The 26490-nt window shown below is 41.9% G+C and overlaps 1 protein-coding gene across 2 annotated transcripts in view; it reads right to left on the reverse strand.

Moving 5' to 3' along the window:
* Positions 1-26490, reverse strand: part of ntm (neurotrimin) — a gene marked incomplete at its 5' end in the record, with an annotated part of 356763 nt that overhangs the window by 108671 nt on the left and 221602 nt on the right. The window contains one exon of one of the 2 annotated variants that reach the window (XM_084564421.1): positions 2046-2136. In XM_084564421.1, the coding sequence (XP_084420547.1) occupies positions 2046-2136 (91 nt within the window). Of the gene's footprint in view, positions 1-2045; positions 2219-26490 lie in introns of those variants that run through there. The other variant, XM_084564420.1, reaches the window with a different exon arrangement.

Below are 26490 nucleotides of genomic sequence, written 5' to 3' on the forward strand. Positions count from 1 at the left end.
AGAGTGGGCACTCACCAACGAGATTAAAGCAGAGTACCGCCACAGAATGTGTGAATCAATTCAAGACTGAAACAGCCATTACTGCTCAGTCTGAAGGATTGATTCACATCATGGCAAGTTCAGTTCAGGCTTGCCATTCACATTGACCTGCACAAGGGCTCGACAGCCTATTTGTTATTGAACTGGATGTCAATTTCAAGAGGGATATGTGCCGTGCTTTTTGTGTGTGTGTGCGCGCGTGTGTGTGTGTGTGTTTACACTGCAAACCCTGCTATGCAAACTAGCTTACAAATAGCAATTGGCAGTGTAATGAGCTACATTCAAAATAAATGGTTACCACCTTTATGCAATTAAAGACGCTGTCCAAGGTGCTGAAACAGGTCAGCAGTGAAGGCTGAAAGTAAGGTCAGTACTAAACCTGACTAGAACTTCAGTTACAAGAGTAAAGTTTTTAGAAATTCTATCAGTTTTTGGTACAGTCTGTCTCTCTGTGTTAGCCCTGAGACAGACTGGCGACCTGTTCAGGGTGTACCCGGCCTCTCGCACGACGACAGCTGGGATAGGCTCCGAGCCAGCCAGCAAACACATGCAATCAGCTGATAGTAGGTGACACCGATCAGGCATAAAATTATGACCACTTTCCTAATATTGTGTAGGTCTCCCTTGTGCCTCCAAAACAGTTGGGACTCATCAGAGAATGGACATGGTCCTTCTGAGGGTGTCCTGTGGTGTCTTGCAACAGAATGTTGTTAGCGGGGGCCTTTGGGTCCTGTGGGTTGAGGGGAGGGACCTCTGTGGATCATCCCACAGATACTTGATCAGTTTGGGATCTAGTGAATTTGGAGCCCAGGTCAACACCTTGTGCTGTTCTTCATGTATTCTGATTTGCTCTTAAACTTGCCTATGGGGTGGTGGTGCCTGGTCTGGCCTAGGTGGATGCTACATGTCTAAGTAACATCTACATGAATGCCAGGTCTAAAAGATTCCCAGAAGAATACTGTATTGTGACAAGATGGATGATGTTATTCTTCTAGTCTCGGTGGTTATAATGTTGTGGCTGATCAGTGTAAATTTTAATGATGTTTTTTTGGGAAGCTGTGCAGCTGACAAGACGGTCTCCAATCCATGCAGCACAAACACTTGAAATTCCTGTCAGCATGAAGCCTTGCTTCACACTCACTTCCAATTCATTAAAGCTGTTAAATCTTTACAGTTTGAATCATCAGCTGGTGACACTGGACGCATAATAACTATCTACCTCCCAAACATCTCGCCATCTCCGGTACTTTAAAAACAATCTCGAAAAAGACTCCTTCCTTTTAGCCATTGTTATTACTGCTCATGTTACACGGTTATTCCCGACAGCACTTGAAAGCAACATAAATCCGTCTGTGTCCGGTAAGCCTCCGAGGGCGCAGAGGAGGGGAAAGGTCACCACAGACAATCTCCTATCTTGAGGAATTGCAAGTCAATCCATTTCTGCGACCGCAGTTTTAACAACCCCACACCCCCTTCTCTCTCTCTCTCTCTCTCTCTCTCACACACACACACACACGCACTTGACGCACACACGCTGTCCCTTAGTCCCCAGCTGAGACTTGTCGACTGGTTTTCTGTTTGCCCTCCTTCCAGAAACACCACTTTCCCCCCCTACCACCTCTAGTTCTGCGCCACTACACAACAATCAAAACCACTAAAGCTCTCGTTAACAGCTGCAGAAGATTAACAGAGTATCGCTTTGGAATTGAGTGTTTTCCAAAGTCTAATCCTCTGAAATCCCCCACTCACCCCCATTATTATTATTGTTATTTTTATTTATTTTTTTATTTTTTTTACAACGTTGGTTACACTATTAACCAGACAACACTTGTCCAGCCTCTCGATACCAAACAGTAAATTGCTACTTAAATTAGGCAACAACAACAGCAGCCCCGCAGGTAGAGCTCAACTTTTACAATTCAGAAGCAGCAGCGAGATGAGGACAAAAATGAATAAATAAATAAATAAATAAAAATAATGAAATGAATACGAATATGTTGACTCACCTGAGTAGCACCGTCTCTCCTTGTCGGACCGTGATGTTGTCCATCACTTTGTTGTCGAACTGAGAATCCCCTTGGCTGCGGACCGGCAACCCTGCAGGCACAAGAAGCAAAATCCTCAGAGAGAGAAGAACTGTGCATTTGGAAAAAGCGACAGAGTATCCCCGGACAGACATTGTCCTCAAGCCGTCAGTGGTGGAGAAACAAAAAAAAAATTATATATATATAAAAATAAAAAATCCCCACGGGCACTGAAAAAAACCAACAATGAGGCTGTCTTTGTCTCGCAAACGGTCCCGTGGAGATTATTTACACCCTGTTCATCGGTCCTAATCCAAATCTTCTCGCCAGGTAGGCGGCGCGCAGGAGAGGAGACACCAGAGCCAATCTGGCTGGGCTGCGCTGTAACACCTCCACGATGTATAGTTTAAAAATGAACCATTCTCACTGTCGCTCCTTCTGCTGATATCCCAAGTTTTTTTTGTTTGTTTTTTTCTTTTGTTTTTTTTTACGATATGACTTAAAATATTCCTGCGCAAATCCTGTCACACAGGCTGCGGTCCACCTCCTGTCCAAATAAGCCCAGAGAAGCGGCAAACATATAAATCTCATTCAACATGACAGAGAGAGCGAGAGCGAGAATGAGAGAGAGAGAGACAAGTTTGTGACTAGAATGGTTTGCCAGTGAGTTGTTTCTCCGTCGGTGCTCTGTGTTATGAGCACTTTGTGTCTGGGTACGTCAGAGACGGACACTTTGAGTGGTGTTGAGAGCCAAATGGGTTTACATTTGCATTAAACATAGCCCCGTGGAAAGGATAAAAAAAATCTAAGTAGGACCATGGATCTCATTGAAAGAAATTAGCTACCCTGCATGTAGCTAATTAAATTTCCATATTAGTCTTTTTTATTATTATCATTCTTATCAATTAGACTCACTGTGAGTCTACAACACTGACAGATGAGCGTTTGAGTCATCATGGGGTGCTGAGCATTGAGTCCCGATGAGCAAAAGCAGTACACGTGAATGAATTTGTGAGACGGTTCACAAAAACTGAAAGATAATGCTGTTTTAGAAGAGCAAAACGTACAGTGGTCACCCACTTGGAACTTTGTGTATGTTTGCGTGGGAGAGATGTTGACAGTATTTGTGAAAAAGTAAAAAGGTTTCACTTTAAAATGCTGGGTTTTCTCACATGCCGCGTGTGTTTGTGAGTATTTTGTCTATGTGCAGTGAAAATGCATGTAAAATTGGTAAGGAGAATTTGCCGTGTAAGCTTTTTTTTTTAAATTCCATTCGAGTCTTTGAACATGAACAAAAACTGTGTGCGAGGATGCTGCACAAATACTTGGCCCCTCGGTGAATATCGTGGCCACTTGACGGCCCCCTGTTCAGAAAAATCCTAGATCCGCCACTGGACTAACATAATGGACACCGCAAATACAAATCCCCTGATACTGTTGGACAGTATTAATATGTCATAATGCTGTACGTATGTGGGCAGCTCACTCTGAGGTATTTCTGTTACTCGTGGCTTCTCTGGATACACATTTGTAGCCAAAATAGTAAATAAATTCCAAGACAATCCCCAAAAGCCCAAGCTGGCATATTAAGACTGCATGTTTTGTGCAACCAACAGTTCAAATGCCCAACAGATTATTTTTTTTTTTTCTTTTTTTCAATATCATAGATCAGGAGGAGCAGGAATGATTTATACTTGAGAAGCTGGGAGCAGACAACTGTTTGAATTCATGCTTAATATGTGATATTAAACTACTGATGATCAAATTAATTACTGGTATATTTTATGGTGACCAACTACTGACAAAGCTTGACGATTAACTTGTTGACTACAACGATCAGCCACAAAATTAAAACCACTGACAGGTGAAGTAAATAACTTTGACCATCTTATGACAATTCAATGTTCTGCTGGGAAACTTGTGGATCTGGTTACTTAGACATGTACCACCCACCTAGACCAGACCAGGCACCCCCACCCCATAGCAATGACACTCCTTGATGGCAACAGCCATCCCCAGCAGGATGACAGCCTGACACCGGCGCACACAGGAACAACTCAAAAAACATGAAGAACAGCACAAGGTGTTGACCTGGCCTCCAAATTCCCTAGATCCGAAACTGATCAAGTATCTGTAGGTTGATCCACAGAGGCCCCTTTCCTCAGCCCATAGGACCCAAAGCCCCCCACTAACAACATTCAGCTGCTAGACACCACAGGACACCTTCAGAAGGACCATGTCCATTCTCTGATGAGTCACAACTATTTTGGAGGCACAAGAGAGACCTACACAATATTAGGATAATAATATAATGTTATGCCTGATCGGTGTATTGTCACTGTATTTACTTTAGAACCTTTTTTACGCTCATGAGACTGAGTTTTGAATATTTCCTGTGACCCTGTTTGGTTTTCCTTGCGTTTCCTGTTTTCATTTTGTAAGCTTCTTCCTTGGTGTTTCTTGTCCTGCTTGACTTCCTGTCTGTGTTTACCCTCTGATTACATGATTGGGTTGTCCTCGTGTGTTCCTGCCCCATTAGTTTCACCTGTGTGTCGTTTACCCCTCAGCCTGTGTGTGTGTGTGTATATATAGGCAGGCTGGACTTTGCCATTGAAGTTTGAGTTATCTTTGAGTTGCCTGCTTGTTTGTGTACCTTGTGTTTCTTCTTCGTCCTGTTTCTTGCTTTCCAGAATTTTTGTCTAGCTTTTGGTTCTTTGGATGACCTGTGTTTTCATGGCGGAGCTTTTTCTTCGAAATCTGTACATTTCATGGACTTCATTTCTTTTTTTTTTCCAGTTCCTGCCTCCTCTTGTGTCTGCACTTTAGCACTACCTCCGAGCTACGCTTCATAATATTAAACCAGTACCGTTTAAACCAGCACCGTTACTATAGCGCATGCACGTTTTCACTAGTGCTGTGGTTCCCAAAGTTTTTCTGCAAGACACCTATTTTGTAGATAAGAATATCTTTACCCCACACAACCCCTCCAGTTCGACACTGGTATACATGTCTGACGTACGTTATCAGTAAACAGTCTTTGCTGTTGTCAGACGCTTCATCCATCTGCAGAGCAAAGCTGTGGCTTTCTCGCACCTTGTCATTAAGCTGCTCTCCTACGTCCTTTGACGTATCACAGATGCGCCTCCTGATTGCATTGTATATTTGTGGAGGAATTGCTTTTAGCTTGCTGTTGCTTCATCAACCACTGTTGAGACTGCATCGATAGCAGCGGGAAGTATTACTTCTTTGCTGTAGTGTGCGTTTTGTTTTGTTTTTTTACACTGAGCAACTCTGTAGGCAACTTTATATGAGATGAGTTGAACATCTGAAGACACAGATGCAGCTTTTGTAAAGTTATTCTGTTGTGCACAAGTTTTTTTTTTTGTTCCCTTAAGAAATCAACTGGCTTGTCCTTATGCTCTGGATGTGCTGTCACCAAGTGGCGTCTTAACTTGTTTGGTTTCAAACTGTCAGAAACTCATATTCTTAGACACGCTGTGGTTTCTCCTCGTTACCCACCGTTGTACTGTTGAAACAGAGGGCGACGTAGATGCCTCTTCATATTTTCCTTTCTTTGCTTTGGAAATTGCGTTTTGAGTTGACGAACAGTCATTCTGGGCTGAGCCTCATTCAGCTGCCTTCCTTTATCCCCAAAGCGGGGAGCGCCCCCTACTTAGAAAACCGCAGCACTAGCGCAACAACACAAATGCTTCCTTAAAAAACAAAAACAGGGTGAATGGAGGACAGCGGAGTTGTATGTAAGCAAACTGTTATCGATCATGGATAACCCTGACCACCCTCTCCACCAGAGAGAGACCATGGAGCACCTTCTCCAGAAGGCTCAGACATGTATGGAAATAGCCTTTTAGCATGATATGGTATAACAGGTAGTCAATGAACTAACAATGCAGGTTTTCTGGCTCCTTTCTACTGTGCTACTGCTACAGTACATTTTGACAATCCACTACTACTCCTGTAGCCTCTAGTGGACAGGAACCAGCTCACAATCTGTAAACAGACCTGCTTCATAGAAGACATTTTTCTGCGTATGAACAGCTCATGTGTCAGTCATATAGTTCAGTCTCGGGTGCAGACTCTGTGCATTCTCAATCATTCTCACACTATTATATCTTACTATAACCCCATCTTTGAGATTACTTTGACACAGCACTTTGAGATTACTTTGACACAGCACTGTTGTCCAAATTACAGTGTGTTAAAGCTGAGGTGGTTTGGGAACGGAGTCCTTGCAAAGCACACATTTAGAATAAGGCTGTCATCCAGACTCTCATTCGGTAGTTTGGTTTAGGTTGGGGAAAAGTACCACTACTGGTTAAATGGAAAATACTATATGGTTTTGTGTTTCGAGTCACTTTAACGCATATTAATAAAAACAGACCACAAACTTTAAGTAACCTTGAAATGACAAGGGGCCGTGCGACAAAATAAGCTTCCTCGATGTGCAGCTCATTCTTGCGGTTTCAAATGTCATGTCACTGATGGTGACTTAAAACATTAAAATGCCAACAGATGAAAAAGAAGTAGAAATAATAAGTGAGTTACGGATGGTATGACATACCGTATGGACAACTTCATGTCAAGGCTTCACACATATGTCTCTTATAAATCATAAAGACACATCATCTTCTGCTTCAAGGGGGGGGGGGGGGGGGGGTTAGTTCAACCAAAGCAGGCGAGGGAGAGACAAAAGTGGGAGAGACTGTGTTGCCATCAAATAGTCATATTGTTACATAAAACCTCTATTTTATTATTGAGCAACAAATTCAGGAAAAAAAAAAAGAAGAAGAAGCGTGGATGGCAATAAACTCAAACCTTGAGCGACAGCAATTCTCCAGCTTTGTCTCATTCACACACAATGAATATATTATGGTTTATAATTCACACTATTCATTTCCAATTTCTATTCAGTTCATTTTCATTCTGAAGCCACGCCGCCTATAATAGTGCCAGATGCTATCCTGAGATGAATATGTGCAAACGTTGGCTAAGCATTCCGCATTGTAAGCCTGTGCTTAACATTTACAGATTGCCATGTGTAGCCTTTTTTATTTATTTATTAGCTTATATCTGTTTGGTATCGGCGTGCATCGTGCGTCGGGCCCACTCTGGCTCCTTCGGCGCAATCAGTGCTTGATTACAGTGATTTCATTTTAACAACCTCTGAGAATTATTCCGTCTACGGTTCATAAAGTAACAAATAAAAATAAAAAGAGAGTGGTTCAAGAGTGTTCTTGCTTTGTTTATTTTGCATTTCCTTTCCTGTTGGGTGCCATGGTTTTGTATTGATTGCATTGTGTGTTTTTTTAATGTTTGGACATATGGTCCTGAGTCCTTTTGTGTTAAAATAACTGGATCGTGATAGACACACATGCTCCGATTTCTCTAAAAAAAAAAAAAAAAAAAAGAAAAGTTACCTGGATATATATGTCAATTTAAACGACCTGTACCTTCATAGGGTGTACGCTGTGCATCAAGGTGAAACTGGGGAAAAAGTAGAACAACACAGTGGTTGTCATGGCATCCTATGGGAATTGCAAGAAAACTGAGGTGATGTGTTTCATTATACTCTATCTCGGTTTAGTACCACAGTGAATTGTGACAGACACACGGTGGAATATGGAATAGTTCATAAGCACGCAGGTGAACTGAACGGGATATTTTTAAACCAATGAGTCACAGTCGTTATATAAGTCCTTTGCCTCATACCCATACTGTACCACAATGCCAGTATAATCCTCTGGAAACTGTAATGCCAAAAGGCTTACATTGGTTTACAGATGAGCAATATTTAATCAAGCCCGGTAACAAATGCGATGTCTGACAGTTAATTCATGTAAATTTGGAATTTAATGTGGCAATAATTCTGGTTTTGCTAAGTGATTTATCTTCATGTTAACATTTCTGATACTTTTCAGGGTTGGGGTCGTAGCTGACCCACGCTTCACAATCCCAGTTCAGACCCTGGTCAGGAACTCTTGTTGCAATTCTCTCACAATTTTTTATTTTTTTTGGTCATGGCTCTGTATTGTCTGTTTTAAAATTAAAGAAGGACAGGGCCTCATGTACAAAGACTTGTGCGAATTTCCTACTGAAACATGGCGTAAGCTCAAATCCAGGTTAGTTTTTTTGCAACATGGCTGAATATTTTTCCGACTCTGAGGTCGTGGACGAACCAAAGCAGTAGCAAATTACAGGTAAACAAGCCGACCACATAATGCGTTATTTAGAGGCTGCGTTTCGGTGCCCCAGTCACTCCCACTACATGGATATACGTTGATCTAATTATCTCCTGAAGGAATACAAATTACACAAAAGTTATATGGGTGAGGAAATGACCGTATTTTATGCCAGAAATAAGGTCCAGGTTGTAAAAAACAGTAGTTCCCCTTTAATAATACAAATTGCGTCAAGTGAAATCTCAGTCCTGATAGTAAGAAACTCTTTAGGACAATAGGGGTTTGAGGTTTATTTATCATATTACATAATGCATAGTCTTTCAGAAATGACCTTTTTAAATGCCAAAGTTAAAACAGTTATCATACAGTGAGCCATCCGATCCAAAATCACAGTACCCATTGGTTGTTCGTAGGAAATCACAGGGATTTACTGTAACCTGTTGACATCTATGCTATTTGCAGCAAAGTTAAATATTTAGCACTTTATGTCAGACCCGTAATACCAGCTGTTGCTTTTTTTGGACCACCACATAAGTAATCCCTCATTGTCGCATTGAAGATGTTTCTGTTGTTGAGCCGTACTTACAACCCCTGATTAAACAAACTGTGGATGTGTATAGAAGCTGATTCTCCGCTAATCGCCAGAAGGCATGTTTGCGTGGTTTAACCTAATTACTGTGAGTTTTTCCGTCTAAAACAGCCTCATAGCAGTCTCTGCTCCCTGTTCATCTGTTTTTCCTGTGTTCTGGCCTTCCTAATTGGAGACATGTCTTTCGGAGTGGCTGGGCGTGGCTGCAAACGTACCTCAATGTCCTCATCAGGATCACTTCAAATTCTGGAGCTCTCTCATTCCTTCCCCACCTCATGGATGTTCTCATTTGGAGCTTTTCTTGATGCTGTTTTTGGAATAAACCCCTTTTTGAGTTCATTCAGTTTTATTTAGTTTGGACTGGAATTTGGATTTTCCTTGATCTGAGGGTTAATGCCTCCCCCTGTGTCTTAACACACTTAACATAAGATTCCCCTTCATATCATGACCTAGGACAATTCTGCTACAGCTCTCAGCCCTCCGTCATTTAAACCTAAAATTTTAAGTTTACTTCAATGGGTCAGTCTGTCTGTAGAGTGCAGATAATGAAGCCGTACAAGTGCATGTGCACCATAAGAGAGAACTGAAAACACCCCCAGTTTACCCCTTTTATGCTATACAGCTGTTAAGATTTGCACATTTTCGAGCAAATTGCCATCAGCGCCTGACATAATCATACATTCATGTGTATCTTCAGACTGAGGGAGTCATGTGGCAGGAATAATGATACGTTAATTAGCTTGACTCCCGTGGCGCAAGTTAGTAATTTACAGTACGTCTGTGCTTTAGAAGGCCTCAAGAAGCTCTGCCTGGCCAGTGAATATCAAAATCTATTTTACATCTGATTATGACAACAGGAAAATGTGAAAATATGTGGTGTTTAGTTTTATATAGTGTTATATGAATTTTAAAGACACAATACTGAATAAAGTTCTTCCCTGCCAGCTTATTGCAACATTCTGTAGGGCCAAAACAGGTGTGCTTTAGTCGTGACACAGATATATTAAAGTCCAGACCCTGAAAGGAAGAGTGTAAGCTGTCAGAATCCAGAACAACAAGCCTCCAGGAAGCCCTTTCCAAAGTAGCTCCAATCACGTCACTTGACTTGCTCGGAGCACTGCAGCTTATAACAGAGGCTCCACCTCTGTACAGGCCATATACTGTACGTAACTGCTCCGCCCCCCCCCCCCCCCCCCCCCCCCCCATCTCCCCTGAAAGAGCTCAAGCGAATGAATGAGCGAGGTAAAGCACCCTGTGGCGGCACGACATCTAAGGCTCTCCATCTGAAACACCTGTTTAGTCAGTCTTTCATGCCAAGACGATAAATAACAGATAGCATCTGAAAAATAAATGGTGGGGACATGGCTGCTTTAAATAACTTCTAGAGATTAAACTAGACGACTGCCTGTTAACATATTGCCCTAACAACTTCACAGGGTTGGTCACGCGAGTTTTCCGTTTCTGAGGCCAGAATGTAAAGAAATGATTTGCGGACAGGAGTGGTATTTCACATCTTCCACAATGATATGATGGTTTGGCAAGAGGGGATCGACGCACGGAGACATAAACAGCAGCTAGGAGTATGCCAGTGAAAATAGAGTTATTACCGTAACGTTTTATGAATTCGCCTTTTATGGCTGCGGGAATATGGAGGGAAAAAATCTAGGAGGTACTGAAACGAGAAGTGACTGAGAGACAACCGACCGCAGGCGTACAGTATGTCATAAGCATCAAGCAGCAGTTTTGCCAGCAGTACCTGTGTAAGAAGAAGAATCTGTATTGTCCCCATGCTGAGAAACCGACCTCTGCATTTTACCCACCTATTCCGTCGTGACCCCTGGCGTCCTCTTGGGGCATGATATGGGAGCAACCTCTGTTTGTGTGCTCTGCGGGCGCCCGAGTGTTGTGATCTGGAGCACCCGTAATGCTCGGTGAGTCAAGGTTACACAGGTCCTGCTGCCTGTCTAACCGGCCTCTCTCTGCTCCTCTTGTCCGAATGTAGCCTCCAACATTTACACACACATACTCGCCACTCGTGCACACCGTACACAAGCCACTGACTTTACTAACTCCCACGTTTCGCAGGTTGACTCTTAATTTGGCATGTTAATTTGGTAAATAAAGTATTTTTTTTACTCTATATACTGGTGAGTCTTGTTGTTATGACAATTCATACACACACAGGAATCTGTGACCACTTTGGAGGATAAGGTGATGCCTTGCTAAACGGCATAGATATTACATACACACATTTCTCCTCGCCACCCCTGATGCTCGAACCATGTTGCCGGCTAAAGCGCGCATGTGGCAGCTGTGGCTAACTGTGAGGTAAACAAGGAGGAGAGAATGACAAAACGACTGAAAACAACATCTCACCCACTTGGCGATAATTACGTCCACCTGAACTAATGGTAATCGAGCCGGCTTTAATTGGGTGGTTTGGATCAGGGGGCCATGGGGAAATGATGGGCGGTAAGTGACAATCCCGCTTCAAATACTGTCAAGATGTCGTTGAGCAAAGCGCCCTCCCCCCACCCGCCTCCCCCACTCCATCGACTTCACTGGAGCAGACTGGACGGCTTCCTGGCATGACCCGGTGTGAAGCGGTGCGCTGCTGTAAAAACACATTTACTCAGCGCAGTCTCACTCCTCTACCTCGAGGTAAACTGACATTCTGTCGTGCGAAGCAGATTTGGGGGTTCAGATAGCGCGAGATTCCCAATGTGCTTGAAGACAACCGAGTACATTTTATCTGCTGCTAATTGGGGTAGCGAGAGTGCAGGTGAGAAAAGAGTGACGGGTGAACGTCTTCAGTATGGCGCAAAGTCACTGCTAATCGGCTTTCCATAGGACTGACCTGCTGGTCGTAATAATCATAATCAGTGTAATGACCGCTATTAGGCAATCCTTCGCACATGTCAATCAAACTGTGTTAATAAATGAGGATACTGCAGCGTACTTTCAGCAGAGGACAGGAGACGGCATCGGTGTGATGCTGCAAACCTGCTGCTGCAAATCATGACAATCCGTGAAACTGACCATGGGTATTTCTCACCATTTATCTCGACCGTGGATACACTGTTGATGTGCACAAGTGCTCATGATCCGACAACGCTATTAAATCTGCAAATGGTCATTCTGCTCCAGTGAGGGAGACAGACAACAACGTGCTCGCGGACAAGTGGATATGAAAAGATTTATTGAGGAATCAGATATGCGTCATTAAAAAGTGAAAATCATTCAGCTCTGGCGTTATATTCATGTGGATCTCAAGCAGGACGTAAGGTTGGATGGTTCAAGTGTGTATATGTGTTGAGAGCATAGCTGGATTTCAGCTGATTAATTGATTTTATTTGACAAGCATAGTTTACCATAACTCCGCACTGCAGTATTTACAATGATTAGCTGTTGGGGGGGGAAAAAAATTATTTGCATTTGCTCACTGTCGAAGCGAATATCCTGTCCGAGCATCAAGTACAACAGACGACGCTTGCCGACGTTGGCAGGTGATGCACTGCAAAACAAACAGTGACTGGAAATAGTCATTTGATCAAATGACCTTTGGTCTATGTGCTTTCAAAAGCATCTGGCCTTCAACAGCAGATGTGGTTGGATCAGTTGTCATGGAGACCACGTTCAAAGATAGTCGCAAAGATGCTCCGGCTTCATCGTTTGGTTAATTGGTGATTCTGAAGGTGTGAATGATGTGAGTGTGAATGACTGGTGACCTGTCCACCTCTCACCCAATGACAGCTGGATCTCTGTTTGCTTGAAAAAGAAATAAATGGAAATACTGGTGCATGCCATCTTGTCTCTCGGAACGATATCAATAGTAGTCATTATATATAAAACTATACTGTATATACACTGATCAGCCACAATATTAGCGCCACTAACAGAGGTAACCAATTGACCATCAGTACTGGATCATCTGCTGTGTTCTGCTGGGAAACCTTTGGTCCAGGCATTCTTGTGGATGTTACTTAGACATGTGCCATCCACCTAGACCAGACCAGACACCCCTATTCCACAACAATGACACTCCTTGATGACAGCAGCCATCCCCAGCAGGATGCAGCCTGACACAGACACACACACAAAAACAGTTTAGGAACAACAACAATAAAAAAAAAAATAATAATAATAAAAAAAAAAAAAAAACATGAAGAAGGTGTTGATCTGCCCTCCAGATTCACTAGATCCCAAACTGATCAAGTATCTGTGGGATGCACTGGAATTGGACTTCAAGTGCCTGTCTTTGTTGTTTGCAATCACATTTGCTTCCTCTTGAGAAAATAGTAGATGTTTGCGATCACTTCAGGCTTAATTAGTGCATGGACGGTTCAGACAGCAAGGTGTTTTCATTCTAATGTCAAACTCTTTCCTTCTTCAAACCAGTCAATTAGGGTTGCACATAACAAATGTCCTCTTTATTTTCACTGCCGTAACAGTGATTCACAGGCAATAAATGTATTTATAGATCAGGTGCTTTGCAGTCTTTTTAAAACGCCACATGACCGCGGAGAGCTAAAGCATTCTGAACGCCTCGCAGATGATATTGTCATTGGTTGTCTTGACAACAGATGAATGCAAAGTGGAAGAAGTTGGTCTGAAGGAAATCTGTGCAGGGTGGATGCTGAGAAAATGACAGGAGCAAACTCAATATATTGTCACGCGGCATCAAACAGCAGCCTGGAATAAGCCGCCGCTGGCAACGCCATTCACAGTGTAATTTCTACTTTAGTTAGGAACCAGAGGCCAGATGTGCATGAAATGGATCATGCTGGTACTCTGGACAGCAAGCTAAACGGTTATCTCTGCCGCTCTGCAATGTGGTCCCCCTTGATGACTTCCAGATGGCCATCCTCCATCTTTGAGACCCTCTTTGTCCACAAGGGAAGCGCGGGTAATGAGGTCTTAGTCACTGGCGTTAATGAAATATCACCTTGCAGACTGGGGGGAACATCACAGTGGGAGGATCTCGGCGAATAAGTCTGATGTACACCTTGAGCTACTGTGTCTATTAGTGAAAGCAGGAACTATCTCTGGAAAATACCCGTGGTTACTTAAAAATGTGTGGTACATCGTTCACACATTAATCACACACACATTTCTCCCGGTGCAGATTTAAGCTTACAGTACACTCAGTCCTTAACAGCGCCTGGTGATTGGAAAAAGATGTGGTTTTGCAATATTTCCCCACTGTATGCAACAGATTGCATGTCTCTGTAATTGCACAGGAGGACTTGCAGATGTGTGGACAGAAAGCACTTGACTTTGGGGTTGGGCACTCGAAGAAATGCAATAATTAAGAGCGAACAACCAGCGGTGATAACGCCTATGGGAGAGGCTCTGCAGTTGAATGGGTGTAAAGACTGCAGGGTTGTGGTCAGGGAAATACTTCCAACTGGCACCGAATCAGAGGACGGCTGCTCCTGGAGGCCCGCGCTCTCTCCCGGCCATCATCCCTCCCCCCCGAACACTCACCAAGAGCAAGCGTTTGCCAAGATCTTAATCACGATGGGCTCAAGCAATCAATACCAAAGTGGCCCTTAGGTGTTAGACATCCCCAAGTGGAAGTGACCATTACTTTCTAATAAAGAGATTGATGCTGGCCAAGTCATCTTTATCACCCTTTAGCTATGGCTTCTTGACTGCGAGCCATGGTAAGTGCACTTTCGCTGTGACACGTCCTCAGCCCCCTGCCCCCAGAAGATAGAAAAACACATTCTATTTAGTGACGCCTCGCCACGGGGGCAGCGGCATTTTCGCGAGCATCTCATTTGATATAAGGCAAAAGGCAACATATCCACGTATAAAGCTGGATGCGGTCACCCAGAGCAACCAATGTTAAAGAAAAAAATATATAATAAATCCCACTTCAGACCACGGACTCACTTATTCACACAGGTCAGAGCAATATAAGACTTAAACGCACAGTATGAAGACAGCACTTTATCTTCAGTGTCTTAATAATCTGGAGAGCTGCTGAGCTGCTCAGTAATTATTAATAGCAGTGGTGTGGGCTTGTTTGTTTCTTCATCTCAGCAGTTTCTTCGAGGGGGACACACACTGGTACAACAGCTGTTTTATGAGAGCAAGCCCCCTATACACACACACACACCCACGCGCACGCACTTTACTTCCCTTGAGTAGAGGCACTTTAATAAAACGCTTCTTCTTTTTTTTTCTGCTGCTCTATGGAGTTTTTCAGTAAAGCTTTATAAAAAATGGCAGCTTAAGGCGGGAAGGTGCACACATCTAATTATTGTGTAGTTATTTTCTTTTGTTGACAAAAATCAAGCCACTGCAGGCCCCCTCCTTTGGGAATCGGGAAAAAAAAGGGGCTTACTGTGACTAATAATACATTAACCAAAGAAATATGCAAAGCCTTGTGGCCACCCAAACTTGTGACTTTTAAGTGGAGGGAGTTCATGCATATTCAGGATGAAAATGTTACTGAAATGTGCGGGTAAAATGATTGGAGATTAAAAACTAGCTTAGAAATGTGGCGGTATTATTGTGAGGTTCTGTGCTCACATGGAGCCAGGAGGGCGTCATTAATCAATGATACTGATATCATTACAGATGTCCTGTCATAACATGTTTTGGACAATTTGCAATTTGCTTTGAAGGGTAATCCTGGTTTATTGCAAACTGGGCCTTAAAGCCAAGAGTTTTACCAGAGTTTTTTAAACTTATTTGGGAGCGAAACCAAAAACGAGCACACCTGAAGACGTACAACCCTGCATCGCACCGCTTGTTTAGATGGAGGGCCTGTTTCTAGACAAACACTCAGAAGGTCACACTGATCCTTGGCAGAAGCCGCTGCAAATTATAAATCACTTTGCTTATTTGAGGTTAGTGGATTCAGTCACTTTGCAAACAAGACTTGGTTTAAAAAGCTGCACTTTTCAAATGCATTTTGGTGCGTATCGGGTCCCCTGCTAAAAGCTGCTGATTAGATCAGCGACAGTGGGTGATTCACATGAAAACATATTGACAGAGATTTGTTCATTTTCTTTTTTTACAACGCTACGACTGCAAGGCAAACCAAGAAGAAAAAAAAACAAGTAACTTCACACATTAGCGTTCCTTATCTAACTTAAAGGGGAATTACTGTTTTTTTTACAACCTGGACCTTATTTCTGGCATAAAATACGATTGTTTACTCACCCATATAACTTTGGTGTCATTTGGAGTCGTTCGGGAGATATTTCGATCCAGCGGAGCGCCGGTAATTCTCCTTTAAGCATGAATGTATATCTCGTTCTGCACCTTAGCTTCACGAGTCACCAAGCCAACATTCACGGGGAAAGCGTGTGCTGCTAACTCAACTGAAGCTGTAACTGCAACATCTGCCCACACCAGCGACGTGACAGCTACAGAGCAACAGCACGTTTAAAAATAAAAGGGTTATAAAATGCAATGACATAGGTTTGCAGTTGCTTTCCAATTGTTTGTGTGTTGTCAACAAACGTACTTAAGACAATTGCGCAGCAGTGTTTTGATCCTCTATTCCTTACAACTACATTCCAGTGTGTTATACTCTGAGAGTGCCATTGTCGCTGGCTGTCTCATAAAATACTGCCGTGATACCAATGCAGTGTAAGGTTTTGGGCCTTGACTACAGTTCACATAACACACAATGTGCTATTAATGCCTTCTGCAGCACGGGGGTTGGCGTCCCTGAAACCTGCTGCACCCTGAATGCAATGTGCCGTCACAACAAGACGAGAGCTTGGTCCAGTATTGAGTCTGTAATACTTCTCCAAAAAATGGCTACCACGTTTACACTTGGGTAGTCTCATCAAGTCACCTTTGCTTGGTCAATCAAAAGTCAGTGTAACAGTAGAATCTCTTGATTTAAAGTTAAACTGAACGCATGGTTAAGCCTTTTTTGGCTTTGCAAGCACAATAAAGGTCAAGGTCAAGGATTCACTTTCCTTCACGGGCTGGCTCAAAATTCTGTCTTTGCCGCTCCCGCGTAAATATGCTAATACATTTTTGCCGGATTAGTGACGGACAACTGGACAAAACACGACCATGTGCGGCCACACAGCACTGACAATCTTGACAAACCTCTGTGTGCGCTGGATGTGGAAACAAAAAAAACAAAACAAAAGAACTGCCAAGTGAGAAACTGGAAACAAGATGATAGGTGGAGCATGGCAGCGGTGCCAGACCGCCCGCACACACACGCACACACACAACCTGGACGCTTCTGGGTTATCCATCAGTTCTGTTCTCCTATCTAAAGATGATCCAGCTCTTGTGTTACTTGCATCTTGTGCCTTAGCGGAGGGGTCATTGAGATTAAATGCCAACCTCAGACCTGCCTCTTTGTTGATGAGCCTGTCAAGGCAACAGGAGAGCGAAGGAATGTGCTGAAATGGAAGCACAAGTGTGTCAGAGCCCCTGAACAAAGACTAAGACTACAAAACCATGGAACAAATACTTTGGCTTTGTAGTATGGGCAGGCATTCCTTCAGCAGTGGTGGACATAGGTGCTCAGAAACATAAAGTAGTTACTTAAACTGCATGTATTCTGTTTAATGGGCATCTTTAATCATTTATCACTGATGTAATATGATCTCCTAGCCCTTAACCCACAAACTGTAACATTTATTTAACAATACTACGCTTTTCTTCATGATAAATAACTTCTGCCACATCTGATGTTAAGGCTGGTGTGGTTTAAAGTTAAATTGACACACTGAATAGGTGCATAAATTACTATCAGAACTGTCAGTAGATTAAAATATTTAATTGCGATTAATCACATGATTTCCTCAGCTAATCTGCAATTAATGGAAATGAATCACCTTTTAAAAAAGTCATTTTTACTTTTTCAAGTTTTTATTATTCTTCTGCTCATAAAGCTCTCTTTGTCTGCGCTGCCTGATGTTAATGATGTGTTAAAAAATATATATATTTTTTCAGAAAATGGATGTGTTATTAATGCGTTAATTTCGACAGCCCTAATTATTACATAATACAGTGACTAAAAAAACTAGAGCATTTGGTTTTGTACTTTTATTTTGCTGTGAAGTTGTAAAAACAGACTTAATTCAGCAGTGATACATGATTGATTACATCATGTTGCAAATCTTTAATGTGATAAAAGTACAATGCTCCTTTCACAACATGTACAAGCTTGTCAATACATTTTATTTTTTGCTGTATTAGCCATCTTTCATGATATAACTGCCCTTGAACAACCCCCTTAAGATAAATAAACCTTTGGCCCAGCGAGGCAGTGAAGAGCAAGTGGACACCTCCTATACAGACAAGTTAGAAAGCACATGCATAGTGAATTACTTCACTGTATTTCATTATAGGGCAATTACTGTTTTTTACAACCTGGACCTTATTTCTAGCATAACATGCGATCTTTTACTCACCCATAGAACATTTATGTAATTTGCACTCATTCAGGAGATAATTAGATCAGCGTATATCCATATAGCGGGAGTGACTGGGGCACCGAGACGCAGCCTCTAAATAACGCATTATATAACAAAAGTTATATGGGTGAGTAAACAATCGTATTTTCTGCTAGAAATAAGGTCCAGGTTGTAAAAAACACAGTAGTTCCCCTTTAAGTGTGTGCAGACGTACGGCTTTGCCCTTTCCCCGCAGGATCAAATTTTGCAGAGTGCATCTTTTTATAGCATTTAATTAGCCAAGACATCCATGAAAGCTGTCACAGCTACGTCATGGATTTTAAGAGGTCGTTGCTCAGCCGCTCAGCGACGCCGTAAGCTAACTACTAACGCCAGCATGCTAACATGCTAACGCACAGGTGAACAGTGCAATGGAGGGTTTGTGAAAAATATGAATAATTCATCTTGTAGTAACATTCTGTAGCAAGCTGTGTCAGACCAGGTCACATTTGTCAATCTCACTGTGGCAGGTGAGGAAAATTCAGGGCATAACCATAAATCATAAATTCATCCTCTGGGGGACACAAACGTCCTACTTAAAGTATGTTGTAGTGAGTTAAAGCTTGAACTTTGTTTCCTGAAATGCATGCACCAAAGGATGAGAATAATTAACGTTTTAATTATGTTGTACATCAACATATTAAGAAACCGACCTGCAAAGTAACCAAGGTTCACGTCGGTCCATCAGATACAGGACGTCCGTCGGAAGATGACGTTCTAAACCTGAAGTTGAAACTTGCTAAATTATTTGTGCATTAATATATGGCTCTCCGGTTTCCTTGACATTTAGATTATAAAATTGAAAGTTCAGTTTTATTGCTACCAGATGTTATCAACAGAGCAAGAGAAAGGGCAGTGCCTCGACTGGTGACATTTTCTTTCAAACCAACCAAAGTTGATTAAAGAACGGCCCACTTCCTATTGACAGTGCCGTCGTTAAACACATGCAAGCTCTGTGGTCGACGTAATTGAACCAAGCCCCAGTCCGTGTTCTCCGTCATGCGCGGAGCTGTTTTCCTTTCTCTGCGGCAAGGTTTACAGTGTTAATTCATGTGTCTGGCTTTGTGGCAAATTAAATAAACAGTCGATTGGTTTGCTCGCCCCGCTCGCGAATGCCAAGTCTTTCTTCGTTCACATCGATATTTGCACTAGTTATCTTATATTTTTGTATTATATGTATCTTTTATATTCTATTTTTCTATTTTTTTTATATTAGGCATTTGGGTGGGCGGCAAAAGAAGAATTTCATTGTACGGGGAAACGTTTCTACGGTGTGCACATGACAATAAACTCTTTGAGTCTTGAACTACACGTTCAAAATAACACAACAGACAAACATCAAGCTGTGGAGATTATTGTCACCTAGAGTTTAAGGCTTTAGCTGGTGACTGTACCGTTCTCCAGCAAATAATACATTTGAAGAAAAGAAAATTCATAAACGGCTAGTGAGAAGGTCAAACATGAGAGCCACAGCGCCCAGACAATGGTTCTGTGTTTACGCTCAGAAACAAATAGTCAAGCTGAGATTATTGACAGCAGTTTTTTTCTTTTTTTTGAAAGATGCTACAGTAATTACTAGACCTGATCTACTGCCACTATTGATTTATTTTCATACCACTCATATATATATATAGGTTTATGGTGGCTGGGGCCAGGCATCTCAACACAGAGTAGAAAGTTTATTCTCTTTAGCCATCTATAATGGGCTCTAAATTTATCTGTGCCGTGCGGTGTCCTTGGGTGTTCACACGCCATCTGTGAGAAATAACAAAGTCTTCTTCCAATGACATTTGAGTGGGGGTGAAAAAAAGGCTACAGGAAATCAACACTGGCGTATCCAACTGTTACACCTTCGCATCTTAAAATCATTTCCTTAACAAGGCAACCGTAAACATGCCTCACCCTGAAAATGATGCTCGCCCTTCAGCGCAAGGAAGCAATAAGTGTTACTTCCATAATTTCAGTGCCCCCATCAGGTCATTCAGTGGAATTTTATGGCATTCGACACTTGAGTTAAAGATATCGTTCTCCACACCGGAGTGGATAAACAAACACGGGACTGCTGCAGATCGTTTCCTGTGTCGAGGCTATTTGTTCTAATTCAGAAAATATCACAGCACTGCAGTGGAATGGATTATTCTTCTTGGATTCAGCAGAATATTAGTGAAATTATGTCCATTAAATACAAATACATCACGAGTTACAGAAGAACATAATCACTGTACTATAACTACACACAGCGTATCCAAAAATCTTTACTAGCAGCAACTATTATTTATTTATTGGATTTTTAAAAGGATTCCTGCCAGTTCAGAGAGACATTTTCGAGTCCAAACGAGTGTACAGCATTTGAAGTAGAAACTGAATTTATAGTGTTACAAATCTAACAACTGCACCAACTCTATGGCCCTGTTTTGTTCTCATCCTCTCTGATCTAAGCACGAACGTTATGCAAAGTGCAAAAAGATACATTTCAATACCCCTGCTGGAACAATTTCAATTGCAACTGATGATTTTTACCTAAAATGACACAGTTCATCTCGAAATTATTTGTTAACCAACATCACTTAAACTTAACTGTAGCTCTGAGATCAGTTCTGGTTTTATTCTACCATGATATCCACATGAATATTCAGCCTCCACCACTCAACTCTACTCAATTTACTTTGATTGTTTTTTCATCAAACTGTAGTCACTTACTTGAGCTCAGTACATCAACTCTCTATGTATTTTTTTGTACCCTGAATATATTTACTCTTTCTTATCTTACCTTTTTTTTTTTTTTTTTTTTATTAAATCTAACTTGTATTTTTGCTGTATTTTTACTGTTTTGCATCTTTCCAGTTCATTTCACACAGACTGAATAGCCTACTCAAGCAATGGTTCCCAGTAATGGAGGACTATTAGGGCTGGGATGATACATCTATCTTCCGATTCAATATTATCATTCATTCATCTTCTGTAACCGCTTGTCCTGTGAAGGGTCACGGGGGGGTACACCCTGGACAGGCCTCCAGTCTATCGCAGGGCTATAACACAGAGAGACAGACAACCATTTACACTCACATGCATACCTACGGCCAATTTCGAATCACCAATTATCCTAACCAGCATGTCTTTGGACAGTGGGAGGAAGCCGGAGTACCCGGAGAGAACCCACGCAGACACAGGGAAAACAAGCAAACTCCACACAGAAAGGCCCAGTCGGCCTGGATTCGAATCCAGAACCTTCTTGCTGTGAGACATCGATGCTAACCACCACAGCACTGTGCCGCCCCTCAATATTATCACAATACTTGAACGCATATTTAATGTGTATTGCAATACTTGGCAATTCTAATTCTACAAATATTGCAGTATTATGTCTGTGAAGGTTCTCAGTCATCCAGGTCATGGTATATCCAACAAAGGTTAAAAAAAAGGCAACTGGACTTGTAGAGTTTTTGAGAAGACGTTTCACCACTCATCCGAGTAGCTTCTTCAGTTCTAGGGGACTGGTGGGAAGTCTGAGGTTTAAATAGGAATTCCTCCTGAAAAAACTTGCTTGTTATTATTATTATTATTATTGTAACAATCAAGTTTTTTCAGGAGGAGCTCCTATTTAAACCTCAGACTTCCCACCAGTCCCCTAGAACTGAAGAAGCTACTCTGATGAGTGGTGAAACGTCTTCTCAAAAACTCTACAAGTCCAGTTGCCTTTTTTTGAACCTTTGTTGGATATTGCAGTATTAAGTATAAAGTTTAATATCCCATACACTATCTGCACTATTGGCTGGTTTGGCTAACACCATATTTAGTTTTGGATGGTGCTGAGTAAGATGGCCATGGTTGCACCATAACACAATCCCGGTACATGACGAAGTTTGCATACTGATTTAGTTTTTTATTTATTTTATTTCCTGGTACTGTGTTAAAAAAAAATAATAAAATAAAATAAAAAATTATTACAAAACTAGTAAATTTAAAATTTGAGAGGATAGTTCAGATCCCTCCAGATCTCTGCCATTTTTTAAATTTTTTTTTATTTTATCTTATTATTTTTAATTTTAATTTTTTATTTTTTTGCTCTTGTGCATCCTCTTGAAAAGAAATATGACAATGAATCAATTTGCCCTCTGCTGGATAAAACATAATTTGATTTCCACTTATTCCAAATATAACAAAAAGAGACTTAAATGAGGAGGAAAAGAAAAACAAAAACATGCAGGGTGGGTGGCAGTAATATGCAGGATGGAAGCACAACATTTTAATCATTTTTTATTATTATTATTATTTTTTTTAAATCCAAGGCACTCTTCTGGCAGAAGGTTAAAGACCTTTATTGGGATAGTTATTATGAAATTCTAATAGAAAACAAAACAAAATAAAAACTTGTAGCTCGTAAAACCTTCTTCAACCTAATGAAGTCTGTTTGTGTCATTATGTGTGGATTGTAACTCAGTTGTATTTTTAATATGTACAACCACGGTCTATGTTGATCCCCAGCAATATAACCTGGCTGACTAATTAAGCAAGAAAGCAGTTGACTTGTGTTTTTGTTTTTTTTTTCTGATGTAGACACGTAGATGTAATGATTGTTAATTTAATGATTATTAAATGTATGTTTGTCCTTTTAAGAACAGACGGCACAGACTATGTCGACAGTTTTACCGTTTAGCAGTATAGAGAAGAATAAACAGAATTAAATTATGCTGTACTACTAATATCCCGCACAACCCTTGACACAGCTTTTATTTATTTATCTCGCCACAATTTGGTAAGATTACCCGTAATTACAACCTTGCAGCTACTTCCACCGGATTTGACGGCAACTTGGTGGCCTTAAATTACACCGCAGGAAATGTTCGGCAGGAAAATGCCACAGCTACGCCTCCTCTTTAGCTCTCTCCCTAATCACAGAGACTCTCGACAGCGGAGCGTGGAAATGCTCAGCTTTAACGAGCTCCAACTGCAACATTTTCAGCTTCCACTTAAAGGGACGCGCCGTCAAAGGCATTCTCCGAGACAATTTGGAAACAAAACATATCTCGCCATTATCTCCCCCCTAAACAAAATGTGATGGCAGTAATTATTCAGTTTCATTTGTATTCCGCTCCCTGCCTTTCTTTTCCTTTCTTTTTTTTTTTTTTTTTTTACCCTTTACAGATTGTTTATGACGTGCGGCCTCCTCCGCGCACGCAGTCCTGAACAATTACAAGGAAGGGGGTGTTGGAAAGCAAGGAACACAAAGTAAAAGCAGCATGCTTGATCAAATTTCCACTGTACACATTATTGTGATGTACAGAGCCAGCTCCTCATTATCTTCTAAATAGCATACCACAGATGTACAGGGAAGTGGCAAATCATGTTTGCGGAGTGTGTCTAGCAGGATGAGGACATTCCGAACTGACTTAATTTCATGTGATCTTATCTCCAGCATGTGAAATATATATATACAGAGAGAGAGAATAGGTTCACCGGCGATGGATATATATAATAACTGTAGCCTGTGATTGACAGTCTGTGCTGTAAAACACAGACATCAGCCCAGGAACACCCTTACAAAACTCTTAAAAAGAGGACAGATATGCATGTAGCACTGATAAACTGGGAGAACTTTTTACTACAGCATGTAATTAAATTCTTCCAGTGCAAAATAAAGATAAGGATTCCATTAGCCCCTTAAAACATTCTGGGATAATGGATTTTTGTGGTTGATGGAGCGCCTCATGTGGGACAGGTGGGATTTACTCCCAGGCTCGGCTCAGGCAGACAGGCAGGCACTGCACCCAACCACGGGAGCCAGCGCCGACATTTGATGCACCATTGGCACCGGAGGCAAATGAGATTACAGCAGGGGGAATGGAATTGACTCTCTCCTTGACAGATTTACAGATCCCCACTGGATAGAATACAGGCGAAAAGGCTGTAAAACCCATCATCTGTGGGTTGAATTACACACAGCTTGGAACAACTTGTTTGCTTTAGGAAAACCGCACACGGGCCTCCTTTGATTTACCCCGCACCCCCCATCCCTCGCATCCACCCCTAACTCCTCAACCATCACCCTGCAAGCCTGCCTGCATGGGTGGAGGTGTTTTTCTGTGCCGGTGATTCAGGGGTCTCATCTTTTCATCAGTTTGTTAAATTGCTGCGGGGAGACGTCCTTGGCCTTTGATCCATTAGCTCCATACAATAGAATAATCCCACACTGTATTAATAATTGTAGATCACAACACTTGGACCGAGGATTTCTCTGTTGGCCAAACAGATACAGTCTGAATATGAGCATCTAAGACCGGTGGAATGTCTCGGTCCCCGAGCAATAACATGTGGGGGTCAAATATTGCGGCACATTTGATTCGACAATAAAAATGTCTTTGCTCCACTTAGGGAATTCTGAGAGAAACTTTGCAGACAGTGTATTAAATATTTAACCTCCTCTCAGCTTGTTGTCAGACCCTCATCCGGATCTGCGTTATTTTGAGATGCACGCGCACGGTGTTCATTTCAAAAGACAGAGTCGCTGTGTTCCAATGATCCTGGGACGAAGCTCCTGCACCTAAAACATTGTCTGCACACCCGATCAGGCAGGAGAGAAACATTCTAACCCTGCTCCAGTGAGCTCCACACAAATGAGTTCAGCAACACTCACAGCCCATCAAGTGCAGACAAGAAAAAGTCAAGATGTTGTTTAATAGCAGCTTTGGGATGATATGTCTTTGAGAAGCTGATATACTCCAATCAGGCAGAACATTATGACCACTGACAGGAGAAGTAAATAACACTGACCATCTTGTGACAATACAATGTTCCGCTGGGACACCTTTGGACCTGGCATTCATGTGGATGTTACTTAGACATGTACCAACCACCTAGACAACCCCACCCCACGGCAATGACACTCCTTAATGGCAGCAGTCATCCCCAGCAGGACGCAGCCTGACACAGACAGAAACGCACAAAAACGGTTTAGGAACAACTAAAATAACACACGAAAAACAGCACAAGGTGTTGACCTGGCCTCCAAATTCACTAGATCCCAAACTTAGCAAGTATCTGTGGAGCAGGCTTGTGCCACTGCATCCCAGAGAGGCACCTCCCCTCAACCCATAGGACCCAAAGGACCCCACTAACATTTAGAGTCAGAATTGTTTTGGAGGCACAAGGGAGACCGACACAATATTGGAAAGGCGGTCATAATGTTATGCCCAATCGGTGTACATTCTCAAAGATCTGCTTTACACAGACCAGCAGATTTCCTCCAGTCATCTAGCTTATGTCAAACCTAAGCTACCTCTTATGCTTAATTTTAAACCACGTCACCTTGATCATCTTACAGAAAAAAAAAAATGACTCATATTAATTAAACTGACTGAACAAAAATGTCAATGTCATCCTGGAGTGTATTATTCATTGCATTGATTAAAAAAATAGTTTGCCCATGTTTATTCGAGCAAACTGAATCCCCAAATGAGCGTGAGGTTTTTCATCAAGGATACGGGGAGGGAGAGGAAGGTAGAACACGGAGGAAGCAGCGGTAATCAACAAAACAATGACAGATTGTCGCCATTGTCAATGAGTGTGGGATTCATTAGAATTTACAGAATGCATAATTCATAGACATATGCTCATTACAGTTGGATTCCAGTCAAATACCCTTGATGTAGTAGATTTGCAACAAAGGGCCACATGGGTTCTGAAACAATACATTTCCTAAACAAATTTCAGATGTGAAATTACAGTCTTTTTATTCCGTAAATCCCAGGGAATTAACTTAAAGTGGCATTTGGCACAAACCATTAGCACACTGGTCTGGTCTGTTTAGATTTTTAGTACTAGTACTAAATCTAGTACCTCATTTTAAGTTTTTAATCAGGTTTACATGAGTTCCTGTCTCGCGCTGCTGGTATGAAATGTTCTCTCTTGGGGAAGCCTTGATTACACAGTAGCAGGGATTTGCCGGGCTTGACGTGCCGAGGCAGCTTGTACTCGACCCGAAACCTGTTTGGTCTCACTTGGTATGAGACTGTAATCCGTTACCTGGAGGACTAGAGGTTAGGGAAGGGGACTAACAGACCAACCCCAAAAACAATCCCAAACCTAGAAATGGGGGAAGGTTGGGCTTGGTACCAGCAACATCAACTCCAAAAAAACATACATATGCTACAGAAACACATTACACAAGTCCCGTCTTGTGTTTTTTAGTCTTGGAA

This window comes from Chelon labrosus (assembly GCF_963514085.1).
Source record: "Chelon labrosus genome assembly, chromosome: 17".
In the NCBI taxonomy this organism is placed as follows: Eukaryota; Metazoa; Chordata; class Actinopteri; order Mugiliformes; family Mugilidae; genus Chelon; species Chelon labrosus.